Below are 15,232 nucleotides of genomic sequence, written 5' to 3' on the forward strand. Positions count from 1 at the left end.
ATAAGTAATCTAGCATTTTATATGTATATATGCATTATAGTTACAAGTAATATAGCATTTTATATGTATTTTTGCATTATAAGTCATATAGCATTTTATATGTATATATGCATAATAATTATAAGTAATATAGCATTTTAAATGTATATATGCATAACAATTATAAGTAATATTGCATTTTATAATGATATATGCATTATAATTATAATATTGCATTTTATATGTATATATGCATTATAATTATAAGTAATATAGTATTTTATATGTATACATGCATAATAAATATAATATAGCATTTTATATGTATATATGCATAATAATTATAAGCAATATAGCATTTTATATGTATATATGCACTATAATTGTAAGTAATATAGCATTTTATATGTATATATGCATTATAGTTATAAGTAATATAGCATTTTATATGTATATATGCATAATAATTATAAGTAATATAGCATTTTATATGTATATATGCATAATAATTATAAGTAATACAGCATTTTATATGTATATATGCACTATAATTATAATATAGCATTTTATATGTATATATGCATTATAATTATAAGCAATATAGCATTTTATATGTATATATGCATAATAATTATATGTAATATAGCATTTTATATGTATATATGCACTATAATTATAATATAGCATTTTATATGTATATATGCATTATAATTATAATATAGCATTTTATATGTATATATGCATTATAAGTAATATTGCATTTTATATGTATATATGCATAATAATTATAATATAGTATTTTATATGCATATATGCATCATAATTATAATATTGCATTTTATATGCATATATGCATTATAACTATAAGTAACATTGCATTTTATATGTATATATGCATAATAGTTATATATAATATAGTATTTTATATGTATATATGCATAATAATTATATGTAATATAGCATTTTATATGTATATATGCATTATAATTATAATATAGCATTTTATATGTATATATGCATTATAAGTAATATAGCATTTTATATGTATATATGCATAATAATTATAAGTAATATAGCATTTTATATGTATATATGCATTATAAGTAATATAGCATTTTATTTGTATATCTGCATAATAATTATAAGTAATATTGCATTTTATATGTATATCTGCATAATAATTATAAGTAATATTGCATTTTATATGTATATCTGCATTATAACTATAAGTAACATTGCATTTTATATGTATATATGCATAATAATTATATATAATATAACATTTTATATGTATATATGCATTATAACTATAAGTAACATTGCATTTTATATGTATATATGCATAATAATTATATATAATATAGCATTTTATATGTATATATGCATTATAATTATAAGCAATATTGCATTTTATATGCATATATGCATAATAATTATAATATAATATTTTATATGCATATATGCATTAGAATTATAAGTAATATAGCATTTTATATGTATATATGCATAATAATTATATGTAATATAGCATTTTATATGTATATATGCATTATAATTATAATATAATATTTTATATGTATATATGCATTATAATTATAAGCAATATTGCATTTTCTATCTATATATGCATTATAATTATAAGTAATATTGCATTTTATATGTATATATGTATTATAATTATAATATAGCATTTTATATGTATATATGCATTATAAGTAATATAGCATTTTCTATGTATATATGCATAATAATTATAAGTAATATAGCATTTTATATGTATATATGCATTATAAGTAATATAGCATTTTATTTGTATATCTGGATAATAATTATAAGTAATATTGCATTTTATATGTATATCTGCATAATAATTATAAGTAATATTGCATTTTATATGTATATATGCATTATAATAATATTGCATTTTATATGTATATATGCATTATAAGCAATATAGCATTTTATATGTATATATGCATTATAATTATAAGCAATATAGCATTTTATATGTATATATGCATTATAACTATAAGTAATATTGCATTTTATATGTATATATGCATTATAATTATAAGTAATATAGTATTATATATATATATGCATTATAATTATGAGTAATATTGTGTTTTGTGTATATATGCATTATAAGTAATATTGCATTTTATATGTATATATGCATAATAATTATAAGTACTATAGCATTATATATGCATATATGCATTATAATTATAAGTAATATAGCATTTTATATGTATATGTGCATTATAATTGTAAGTAATATAGCATTTTATATGTATATATGCATTGTAATTATAAGAAATATAGCATTTTATATGTATATATGCATTATAATTATAAGAAATATAGTATTTTATATGTACATATGCATTATAATTACAAGTAATATAGCATTTTATTTGTATATATGCATAATAATTATAAGTAATATTGCATTTTATATGTATATATGCATTATACTTATAAGTAATATTGCATTTTTTATGTATATATGCATACTAATTATAAGTAATATAGCATTTTATATGTATATATGCATTATAATTATAAGTAATATAGCATTTTATATGTATATATGCATTATAATTATAAGTAATATAGCATTTTATACGTATATATGCATTATAATTATAAGTAATATAGCATTTTATATGTGGTTGGCATCTGTTAGTCTCGAGAGACGATGGAACTGCGCCCATGAGAGATGTCCTGGTTGGTGGTTGTGCAGCGTCTGCTGTGGCTAAATAGTCCAATGCGGGAGTGGCAGTCCCTGCTGCACTTGAAGGCTGTGTCAGGTGTTGGTTGAAGCTGCTTCTTCTTCCTCTGCAATCGTCTTTCATCAGCTAGCAAGCATTGCTTGTCCTCTCCGGCTTTCATACCAGTGATCAGAGCATGTCGCCAGCCTGATCTGTCTAGAGCGAGCTCTTCCCAGGTGTTGACATCAATATCAAGGGCTTTCATGTCATGCTTACAGACATCCTTGAAGCGGAGATGTGGCCATCCGATCGACCTTTTGCCAGAGGCAAGTTCCGAATAAAGAATGTCTTTGGGGATCCGTCCGTCAACCATCCGATGTACATGGCCCAGCCTTCTGATGCGGCGTTGGCGGAGGAGTGTGATCATGCTGGGAATCTTGGCACGCTCGAGCACCTTGCTGTTTGTTACTTGATCGCTCCAGGTGATCCCGAGTATGCGTCGGAGGCATCGCATGTGAAAGGCGCTCAGTCTTTTCTCTTGTGAGGCATACAGAGTCCAGGTTTCACTGGCATACATGAGAGTGCTTAGCACGCATGCATGGTACATGGTAATCTTAGTGTTCATGGTCAGCATGCTGTTGTTCCACACTCTCTGCGACAACCTGGAGAGAGTTGTTGATGCCTTTCCAATCTGCTTGTTGAGCTCAGCATCGAGCGAGAGGTTGTTGGTGATGGTAGAGCTGAGATACATGAACTGACTCACCACCTCAAGTTCGTAGTTGTTGATGATGATGCTTGGGGGGTCTGCGTCCTGAACCATCACGTTTGTTTTCTTTAGGCTTATGGTTAACCCAAACTCATCACATGCTTTAGCAAAGCGGGCCATCAGGCACTGAAGCTCAGCTTCTGTGTGGGTGGCTAGAGCAGCATCGTCTGTGAAGAGCATGTCCCTGATGGTTACTTCACGCACTTTGCTCTTTGCCTTCAGTCGTGCCAGGTTGAACAGTCTGCCGTCTGATAGTGTGTGCAAGTAAATCCCTTCTGTGGACGTCCCAAAGGCGTGCTTGAGCAGGACTGCCAAGAAGATGCCGAAGAGCGTGGGGGCAAGGACACAGCCCTGTTTAACTCCACTGCGGATGTCAAAGGGGTCGGATGTTGAGCCATCGTACTGCACTGTGCCTTTCATGTCATCGTGGAAGGACTGGATCATGCTTAGCAGCTTTGGAGGGCAACCAATTTTCGCCAGGATTGTGAAGAGTCTGTCTCTGCTGACCAGATCAAATGCCTTGGTGAGGTCTATAAAGGCCAGGAAGAGGGGTCTGTGTTGTTCTCTGCATTTTTCCTGCAGTTGCCTGACAGAGAAGATCATGTCGATTGTGGACCTCTCTGTGTGGAACCCGCACTGCGACTCTGGATAAACTCTGTCAGCAAGCGTCTGCAGTCTGTTCAGGATGACGCGTACGAAAACTTTACCCACGATGCTGAGAAGTGATATGCCCCTGTAGTTGTTGCAGTCGCTTCTGTCGCCCTTGTTCTTGTACAGGGTTATGATGTCAGCATCTCTCATGTCCTGAGGCACTGCCCCCTCGTCCCAGCACTGGCAGAGGTGGTCGTGCAGGTGTGTGAGCAGCACGCTACATCCACACTTGATGAGTTCTGCTGTGATGTCATCCTTCCCTGGGGCTTTACCTAGGGACAGCTTCTCTAAAGCCTTCTTTAGTTCATCTACAGTAGGTTTCTCGTCCAGTTTGGCCATGAGAAGGAGGTTTTTAATGGCGTTCAGGGCATCATTGTTCACGTGGTTCTCTTTGGAGTACAGTTCGGAGTAGTATTCCACCCAACGCTCCATCTGCTTGCCCTTGTTGTGGATGGTATCGCCTGTGGCAGACTTCAGTGGTGCTGTCAGTTTCTTCGTGGGACCCATTGCTTTCTTTATGCCATCGTACATGCCTCGGATGTTTCCAATATCTGCTGCTGACTGGATACTCTGACGGAGCTAAAGCCAGTATTCATTGGCACACTGCCGTGCTAATCTCTGTACTTTGCTTCTGGTAGACCTGTATACCTGTAGTGTCTTCTTACAGGGGGATCGCTTGTATTGCAGGTGAGCACTGCGATGCTCTTCTTTGGCTGGCATGAGTGTGGCAGAGTTAGCCTCAAACCAGTCATTATTCTTTGATTGCTTCTTACCAAAGATCCATGTGGTTGTGCTGTATACAGTCTCTCTGATGTAATCCCATCTTTCTTTGGCACTGCCGTTGGGGGGTTCTGAGTCAAACGTCTTGGAAAGAGCATAGGTGAATTCCTCAGTCTTGTCTGGATATGATGTCTTGCTCACATCAATGCGTGGTTGACCCTCTTGCCTAGAGCAGTGGATCTTCTTTGGCTGAAGCTTCATTTTGCAGCACATCAGTGAGTGGTCGGTGTTGCAGTCAGCACTGTGGAAGGTACGGGTAAGAAGCACACACTTCATGGCTGACCATCTTGTAATGATTAAGTCCCGCTAGTGCCAGTGTATAGACCGGGGATGCCTTCAAGACACTTTGTGCTGTGGCTTTGTCTGAAAGAATTGGTGATGCTGAGTTCGTGGTACGAGCACATCTCTAGAAGGCGCTGCCCATTCTCATTCATCTTCCCAACGCCAAACTTGCCAAGACAGGAGGGCCAAGAGTCATAATCGGCACCCACCCTAGCATTAAAGTTGCCCAGCAAAATCAAGTTCTCTTCCTTGGGAATTTTCCTCTCCAGGGCGCAAGCCTGGGCAGGGTGATATGGAGAGTCAACTGTTGCACATGCAGCTGATCCCCCCTCTCCACGCAGCTGATGGATCCAAGGGAAAGGACAAGCTGATACGTCATGGCACCAGCTGCGTTGCATGAGTTCCCGAGATGACACTGAAATCAATGCCAAGTCATTTTAGGGACTCCAACTCCGGATTTTCTGTTGGGGTTTACTCCCTTAGTCTTTCCCATGAGAGGGTATAGTTGCAAGGCAGCGAAGGTTTGAAATCGGAGTTTACCTTCTCCTAGATGGGCGACCACCCAAGGTTAATGAGCCCCATCTGCCCGAAGCATCTGGTTTTGAGGCGCCAGAAGCTCGCCTGTCATCCCTTCTCCAGTCAGTTTAAACAGGTTCCACCACTCGTGAAGGCCTGGAGCTAGATTTGGTTGTCAGAGGCTCTATCAGACACAAGCCATTGGGAGATTTCCAAGGGAAGATTTTTTATATGTATATATGCATAATAATTATAAGCAATATAGCATTTTATATGTATATATGCATAATAATTATAAGTAATATAGCATTTTATATGTATATATGCATAATAATTATAAGTAATCTAGCATTTTATATGTATATATGCATTATAGTTACAAGTAATATAGCATTTTATATGTATTTTTGCATTATAAGTCATATAGCATTTTATATGTATATATGCATAATAATTATAAGTAATATAGCATTTTAAATGTATATATGCATAACAATTATAAGTAATATTGCATTTTATAATGATATATGCATTATAATTATAATATTGCATTTTATATGTATATATGCATTATAATTATAAGTAATATAGTATTTTATATGTATACATGCATAATAAATATAATATAGCATTTTATATGTATATATGCATAATAATTATAAGCAATATAGCATTTTATATGTATATATGCACTATAATTGTAAGTAATATAGCATTTTATATGTATATATGCATTATAGTTATAAGTAATATAGCATTTTATATGTATATATGCATAATAATTATAAGTAATATAGCATTTTATATGTATATATGCATAATAATTATAAGTAATACAGCATTTTATATGTATATATGCACTATAATTATAATATAGCATTTTATATGTATATATGCATTATAATTTTAAGTAATATAGCATTTTATATGTATATATGCATAATAATTATAAGTAATATAGCATTTTATATGTATATATGCATTATAAGTAATATAGCATTTTATATGTATATATGCATAATAATTATAAGTAATATTGCATTTTATATGTATATATGCATAATAATTATAAGTAATATAGCATTTTATATGTATATATGCATAATAATTCTAAGTAATATTGCATTTTATATGTATATATGCGTAATAATTCTAAGTAATATAGCATTTTATATGTATATATGCATAATAATTCTAAGTAATATTGCATTTTATATGTATATATGCATTATAATTATAATATAGCATTTTATATGTATATATGCATTATAATTATAAGTAATATAGCATTTTATATGTATATATGCATAATAATTATAAGTAATATAGCATTTTATATGTATATATGCATTATAATTATAAGTAATATAGCATTTTATATGTATATATGCATTATAATTATAAGTGATATAGTATTTTATATGTATATATGCATTATAATTATAATATAGTATTTTATATGCATATATGCATTATAATTATAAGTAATATAGTATTTTATATGTATATATGCATAATAATTATAATATAGCATTTTATATGTATATATGCACAGTGTTTAAGGGCACATCAGCTCAATCCTGTAGAATAAAAGTGAGGTATCTGAAATGGTGAAGGTAAAATCCCCAGAATGATAAAACTGGTCAAATTAAATGCCAGCATGTACCACGAGTCTCAAGACAACAATTCTCAGAAACAAAGACATACATATTTGATACTTATGGAAATTACTGTTAAATACATGCACCTCTATGATCAAGATCTGCTGTCATTTAGAACAAAAGACAATTCGGGAACTTGTGACAAAAACATATAGTAATTCCTCAATTCTATACGCAGTCTTGTGCTCTAAAACTGTATACACATGATTCTGTGCTCTAAGCAAAAATGCTGAAATCTCACAATTTGCATAGTTTTAGATTTTTCCCAGCTCTGACATGATTTTCCTGGGCTGTGGAAAATATTATCAAATGAAATTATTAGGAGCTGAAAAGCATCTGCTGCATACTTACATCAGGGTTGGTCCACAATGAGCAACTTTTGCATACTTACATCGGGGTTTGTTCACAATGTGCAATTTTGCATACTTACATCGGGGTTTGTCCACAATGAGCAATTTTTGCATTTATTACAGGACATTCCAGGGTCCCTGGGATGGCGACAGAAATGGTTGTAATCAATCTATAAAATATAATTATAACACATTTTAAACAAAAAAGTCATGGTAGCAAACAATCATTGTTGCAAGCCACGGGAGACAATCCACTTCACTCTTCCATCACCCTTGGCTGCCAGTACAGATATTTCCTTGCTTAACATGAACTCATGAAAATTGTGGAAATCTCAGATCATTCAGCCTCAGGTGATACAGTTGCATAACAGATTGTCTCCTGTGGTTTGCAGTGATGGCAAAGAAGACTATATATTTTTCAATGTTCCCATTATTTAGCAACTTTATTTTGCTCCTGATTGGTTTGATTAATATCATTCTGAATTACACAACACTAACAATTTCATGCACATGTAACTTTGTCCCATCAACATTCACCTATAAATACAAAGAACTGACAGATGCACGTGTATACTCCAAGAATTTCATGGAATGATATAACTTTGCTTTATTTGCATATTCTAAATACCAAGTAAGAACACACACAAAAATGAATATAAAGTGAAACTTCACAATAGCAGGTCCACAATGTTTCTCACCTAAATTTGTAACTGAATTTACACAGCTATCAAAGGGGAACTGGAAAGGAACTTGATGCTGACTGCGATACCAAAACTGTCACAGGCTGAAGAGAAATGGTCCATACTCCATCAAAATGTCAGATTCAAATCCGGTAAATTGGAGATCATGAACAGTCACTTCATGTAACTTCATCCTTGCTCATAGTCTACTCAGACAGAAGAACTTGCTATCAGCCCAGTATCTGATGCCCAGTATTTGATGCCCAGTGTATGACACATGCCCAGTATTTGAGCCCAGTGCATGATGCATGCCCAGTATTTGATGCCCAGCGTATAATGATGCCCAGTGTATGAAGCATGCCCAGTATTTTATGCTGTAGTCAACACACAGACTTGCTCGACTCCATTAGTGACTGGGATTGGTTCAAAGGACTCACCATTGTCCACAACACAAGCCAGCATGCTATCATGGAAATGCCAAACCATTACAATGATTGTCTCTTGACAACCATATTTTGCCATGATCTTTCAAAGGCCCCCAACAACTGATTGGATCAAAGTTCTGCTTTTTGACATTTTTTCTTCCTATGGTGCCTCATCCCTTCCTGAAGCCACAATGACTCTGACAGGAGGCAATGACCAATGTGATGTACAGTAATACCTCAAACATTCGCGAGGTTAGGTTCCAGAACCAGTCGCGGATCAGAAGGAATCGCGAATGTTTGGTACGAGTCACTAAAAATGCTAATAAATGCTTATTTCTAGGGTTTAAACCCTAAATATGACCCAAATCATGCTCCCAAAGCACTTTAATTTCATTTAAAAGTTAGCGTAATACATTACCCTTAAAAAGATAAATAAATGGTTGACGTAAAAGTAGAGTACAGTATCGCCTAATGCATATTTGCCACACTAGTGCATTTACAGTACGGTACATGTATACTAATATTACCCCTATACTAATTCATTGGCTGCAGTTTTCTTTTGCACTCACAGTAAGGTAAAACCAAGTAATGAATGGGACTGTAAACTTAATGACTGACGTTTTCTTTGTCATTGTCAGGAAGGTAAACTAGGTAAACTTCATATGTCACAGAAGTCATATAACGAACGTACAATTCAAAAAAATAAAGAAAACATGTACGTAGAGGGTACCAATGAAACTTTCGCGAATCCGTGAATTCGCGAATCCAGAAACACGAATGCACGAGGTATTACTGTACAAGGCAATTCAGCAAAATGCTGGTGAAGATCTGGCCAGACATCAACAGCATGGAGATGTGTGATGTTTGTCGCAGGATTGTCTGTGGTACAAGTGGAAAATGGATGCATCCTTGTACTCCTGGGGTATAGTTACTGGAGTCCACACTGAACTGAACAGTCCAATCAATTTCTGTGCTATATAAACTTCTGCTGGTATAGCATCTGTTATAAGTGCTTTGCCATTGGACACCTGGCCAATTGCTGGCATAGCATTACCAACTGTAATGTTTATGTTTGGTGGGACTGAGTGTTTTGGTTGCAGCCAGGTCTCCAAAGGAAGCCCATTTTTCCAAAACTATCTTGGAGTTTGCATTAATTGTTACAAAGTCGCTGCAAAGAATTTCAGCAAATACCTGTTTCACATTCTCACATATTATCTACAAACCTAAAATAAATTAAAGGTTCATGCAGGACAGATGTAAGCCATTTCTGTTCAACAATATGAATAAGAAATGCTTTATTCAGTAATTCAGGCCACCATCCCATGTTACAAACTACAATACAGGTAAATACAGTGTGCACCAAGGTGTACAGAAATTAAATGTGGTGTTAAACATATGTATACATCCACAATTTCCTATAAACAAATCAATTTATTATACAGACCTGCCAACCCTGACGAGTCTGTCTCAGTAAGGTGTAACAAAATGTCATAAACTGCTAATGTAAAGCTGGAAAACGTAATAAAAAGTTCAGCATTCGGACAATAAACATTATGTTTAACAGAAAAGTTTGTAAAGTTTGCATAGACTTTACTTACCACTAGTACAGTGCACAAATTTTAGTTCCAAACCCAATGGCTTGTTGCTGTCTCTCAACTTGACATAATGCCTGGAAATTCTTTTTCCATTTCACATGACGACAATCATATTTCCCGCTACGAGTCATAGTCAAATTGGCATGGGATATCCAATAAACATAATTGTGTCACTTACAGCTTTTATTCACAATAATTTGAATAGTCCTTTTTATTTTTCCCGTGTTGCTTATTAACACTTTTCAAGAGGCTTATTTTCCTTTCTGTCTTAAACATACATCACTTGCTGGACATCATTTTTTTTTAAAATTCTATGATCAACATTTTGATCATGCAGATGCTTTGCATGAACAAATAGGTGCAGTTTAAAGCATCTGATGTGCTGCTGTAAAGTTAGTCTGGTTCCCTTACCAATTTCACTACTTCTAATATGAAACCTGGATCCAAAATCAAACATGGATGAACAAATTTTCCGTATTTTTCGGCAATGATCATTTTTTTGTAGTTTTTGCTTTTATTCCGTAAGTCTGTATTTGAAGGGTAATTTTCGTAAGACTTATAGCAAAATTGTAAGAATTGGCAGGTCTGATAATATTATAAAGATGTCATTTCCATTAAGTGTCAATCACAATTTGTATGAGTTATCAAGGACTGTCACAGCCAAAAAACCAAACTGATATAGCAGGCAAAATTTCTTTTAATGTATTTTAATTATGACTCATATGGAATGCAAATCTTTCTACAGACTGATAGATTTAAGCTTCATTAAAATACATCTTTTTTAAGGCATTAATCCCTGAGATAAAAAGCTGGGTATTCACCTACAGCATATAAGCAGAGGAATTACCTAGGAGTTAATCTTAGTAGTACCTGTATTACTGAGACCACTGACAGTACCTGTATCCCTGATACCACTGACAGAACCTGTATCTCTCAGACCACTGACGGTACCTGTATTCCTGATACCACTGACAGTACCTGTATCCCTGAGACCACTGACAGTATCTGTATCTCTGAGACCACTGACAGAACCTGTATCTCTGAGACCACTGACAGTACCTGTATCCATGAGACCACTGACGGTACCTGTATTCCTGATACCACTGACAGTACCTGTATCCCTGAGACCACTGAGAGAACCTGTATCTCTCAGACCACTGACGGTACCTGTATTCCTGATACCAATGACAGTACCTGTATCCCTGAGACCACTGACAGTATCTGTATCTCTGAGACCACTGACAGAACCTGTATCTCTGAGACCACTGACAGTACATGTAACCCTGAGACCATTGACAGTACCTGTATTCTTGAGACCACTGACAGTACCTGTATTCCTCAGACCACTGACAGCACCTGTATCTCTGAGACCACTGACAGAACCTGTATCTGAGACCACTGACAGTACCTGTATCCCTGAGACCATTGACAGTACCCATATTCCTGAGACCACTGACAGTACCTGTATCTCTGAGACCACTGACAGTATCTGTATTCCTGAGACCACTGACAGCACATGTATCCCTGATACCACTGACAGTACCTGTATCTCTGAGACTTATGACAGTACCTGCATCCCTGAGACCACTGTATCACTGTGACTCCAATGACAACACATGTATCCTTGAATCTAAATGACAATACTTGACTTGTTGGGATAAATTTAATGCAACATGCAGAAATAAAACTAATCCATATGGAAAAAAAAAAGATTTAGTTACCAATTTCCTTGTCTTGTCATTAATAATCCATAAAATCCATTTACAATTCACGCTGAATAAATAACACTTTCAACATGTGAAAAAATTCTATTGCATGTACAGAAAAATTGCATTTGTCACCTCTCTTGCAAAATTTAATGTCATGTGAAAATTGCAAGCAGCCATGACAGGCAATTTTCCATACACTTTACTTACCTTTCTTCCTCAGAATACTCCACCGAACATTTACAAACAAACAAAACACTTTGCACAAAATCTGAGTTATGTAAAGTCATGCTAACTAATTTCATGCTTCTTGTACATTCTGCTGCTGATAGGGTGTAGATGTGATTCTTGTTCATCCAAACACAGGCTGTTACTTCCCCTCGCTGTCCTGTCTCGAGTTCCCCTTGAACCCTAACGTCTCTTGCTGTACAGGATATCCTCTTCTCTTGGATATTACCATTCCATCCACATACGTACCTTTGTAAAGAAGCTTCTCAAATAAATCTGGACTGGTGAAATAACTGTCTACATTTACTATGTGGTTTCATCACCAAATCTTTTGTGTTAGTTCCATACTGACATAGGTAGCTAATCCTACTTCTCTGGTATCTGCATCATTACCTTTGTAAACCTGAAATTCATTGGCATGGTCATTCACTGGGTCTGCCCTCATTCAGACCTTGATTCAATACTTTGCTGGCTTGGCTGGTAGATATGGGCATTGAAACTTTATCATAGCTTCATGTATACTTATATCTTGTGGTTTTCTAAGCAGCTGTTCTGAATGGCCTCACATGATGCAGCTTGTCGTGAAATGGTTGAAGTTTGAAGGGATAATAGTGACTATCATTTATGTGAAAATATTATTGTGGCAGCAGGTGTTAACGAGTTAAATGTTTGAAAGAGGGATAAAACAAAATGGAATTCATCTTCTACCAAATAAACATTATTTTTTCCACCTATTTGTATTCAGGTTTGCCCATAAAGATATTTGCATATGATGGGGCCACTTTGGTTCCCAACACTGCTGCTGATTTGTAGGTAATGGGAATTGCATAAGTTAAAATTGTTGCAGCATAGTACTAGTTTTAATAAAATTAAATACTCAGACTGAAAGATGCTATTTGGGTTTACCTGAAGCTGAGTTCCGGTTATCTGCCATTAATCCTTGATGGTTGGGTATGTAAATGTATAAGGAAGTGATGTCCATTGTGACCAAAAGTACCTTCTGTGAATCTGGATATTTAACTTGAATAATGTGGTCAATCCAGCATTCTGCACTTCTCATGGCCATCATTACTCAAACATCCTGCCTGTCTCTTCTCCTGACAATGACATAGTGAATGAGATGCCAGTGCTTAAAGCGTGGGTGCATTGTAAATGTCTTGTTGCAGTTTGGAAGACTGCACAGGTGATAAGGAGATTGTATTTGCTGTTGTTGCATTTGCTAAATTCATTTTTTATGACATGTGGTCATGTCTGGTGATCTGTGCCAACTCTAGCACTGATGTCACATTAAGGATGATGAGCTTGTCTGCCTTCTAAATAAGAGACCCCAGGTGTGTGTGTGCGATTAGGATTTTTAACGTAGCTTTAAAAACATTTCAGTCATATCACTACGATGTCTGCAGTGTGGCAGTTTATAGTGATGTCTAGCACTGGGGCATCATGCCACAGACAAGTAGCATCATGTCCCACCCAGTCACATTATCTTGACACCAGACTGACCAGTCCTAACACCAACCTCTTAATGCTGAGCGCCAAGCGAGGTAGCTGTTAGCACCATTTTTGTAAGTCTTTGGTATGACTTGGCCGGGGATCGAACCCACGACCTCCTGCATCCGAGGCGGACATTCAGACCACTAGGCCACTGGAGCGGTCTAGACCCCAGGTCTTCATCAAATTTGTCCTTGATCTTATCTGGAGTGGTCATGGTGGGTGCATAGGTGATGATAATACTTTCATGTCTTTTTCCAGACAATGGCAGCCTCATTTGCATTAGTCTGTCATTCAAACTCTTTGGGAGATTTATGAGCTTCCTGATTAGCTGTGATTTGTATCATCTACCATTATGTAACCTGGACAGACTATTATTTCCAAATAAATTGAAAATTAAGATGCATGTTCTTAAAGGTTAAAAAATAAATCACAATCAGTACAGTATGTTAATTATAAAAGCTGTACCTCCCAAATATGTGACATCAGGAGATCACAGACAACATTTCGCATCTCACACAATCCGCTGATATCTCAAACACAGCTTTCTGTGTACTACACTAACAGTGGCCCCAAGTGGCTGAGTGGTCTAAAGCACTCTTTGTTATGGATCACTGCCATCTCACCTGTCTGCGTGGGTTCGAGTCTTGGGTTCGGGCAATGTTGGTATGTCAGAAAGCTTGCTAGTAGCTTCTCATGGGCTGGTGGTTCTTTCTGGATTTTTTCTGGGTTCTTCCTGCACCATTTATACTAGATGCCATGTATAGCTTATATTGTGCTGAAAAATGGCATTAAACCCTGCAACAACAACAACAACTACTACACTAACAATCTGTGTTTAATAGCTTCCAAACCAAGTCAATCTTCCTTCTCATAATGCAATAGCAAATCAGGGTCTATGCTGTTTCTTCTACTTCTAATTTTTTTAGAAACATGATAGACCCTGTTCTGCCCCTAGATTATGCCACAGCAGGTCTAGAACAGTGACAAAGTGATCAAAAATTGCTGGGGAAAAAAACAGATGTACTTACATCAGGTTTTCTGCAAATGTAGCAAATTTTGGCTCCACAGCGGCAGGTCATCTTGTTGCAACCATCAGTCTTGGTAAACTTGGTTTTACACTTATGGCAGATCCGAATTTTGGCCGAAGTCATCTTTTCTTCACTGAAATAGTTTGTATATTATAAGGCATAAAACAATAGCTTGTACTCTTCTCACCAAATCTCATGAAATACTGTAACAATTAAATCTTTTACAGCAAAATCATTTTCAAAAAAATGCCATTTAGAAAGGGATATATTTTCTCCCCAAGCACTTGCTGTCATATTTAAAAATATAAATTATGAATTATATACTGATTTGATAAAAATTTCCAGGCAGTAAGCTAAACGAAGCCATTTACGTGTGCAAA

At 35.1% G+C, this 15,232-nt stretch overlaps 1 protein-coding gene across 1 annotated transcript in view; it reads right to left on the bottom strand.

The window, feature by feature from the left end:
* The window catches only part of LOC149802479 (uncharacterized), a 228,787-nt gene that overhangs the window by 25,837 nt on the left and 187,718 nt on the right, over positions 1-15,232 (bottom strand). The window contains exons 16-17 of the mRNA XM_089951718.1: positions 14,853-14,985; positions 7,780-7,869 (exon numbers count right to left, since the gene is read on the bottom strand). Of these exons, the coding sequence (XP_089807844.1) occupies positions 7,780-7,869; positions 14,853-14,985 (223 nt within the window). The remainder of the gene's footprint in view (positions 1-7,779; positions 7,870-14,852; positions 14,986-15,232) is intronic.

The sequence above is a fragment of the Sinohyriopsis cumingii genome, chromosome 3, assembly GCF_028554795.1.
Source record: "Sinohyriopsis cumingii isolate HCF-2022 chromosome 3, ASM2855479v2, whole genome shotgun sequence".
Lineage (NCBI taxonomy): Eukaryota > Metazoa > Mollusca > Bivalvia > Unionida > Unionidae > Sinohyriopsis > Sinohyriopsis cumingii.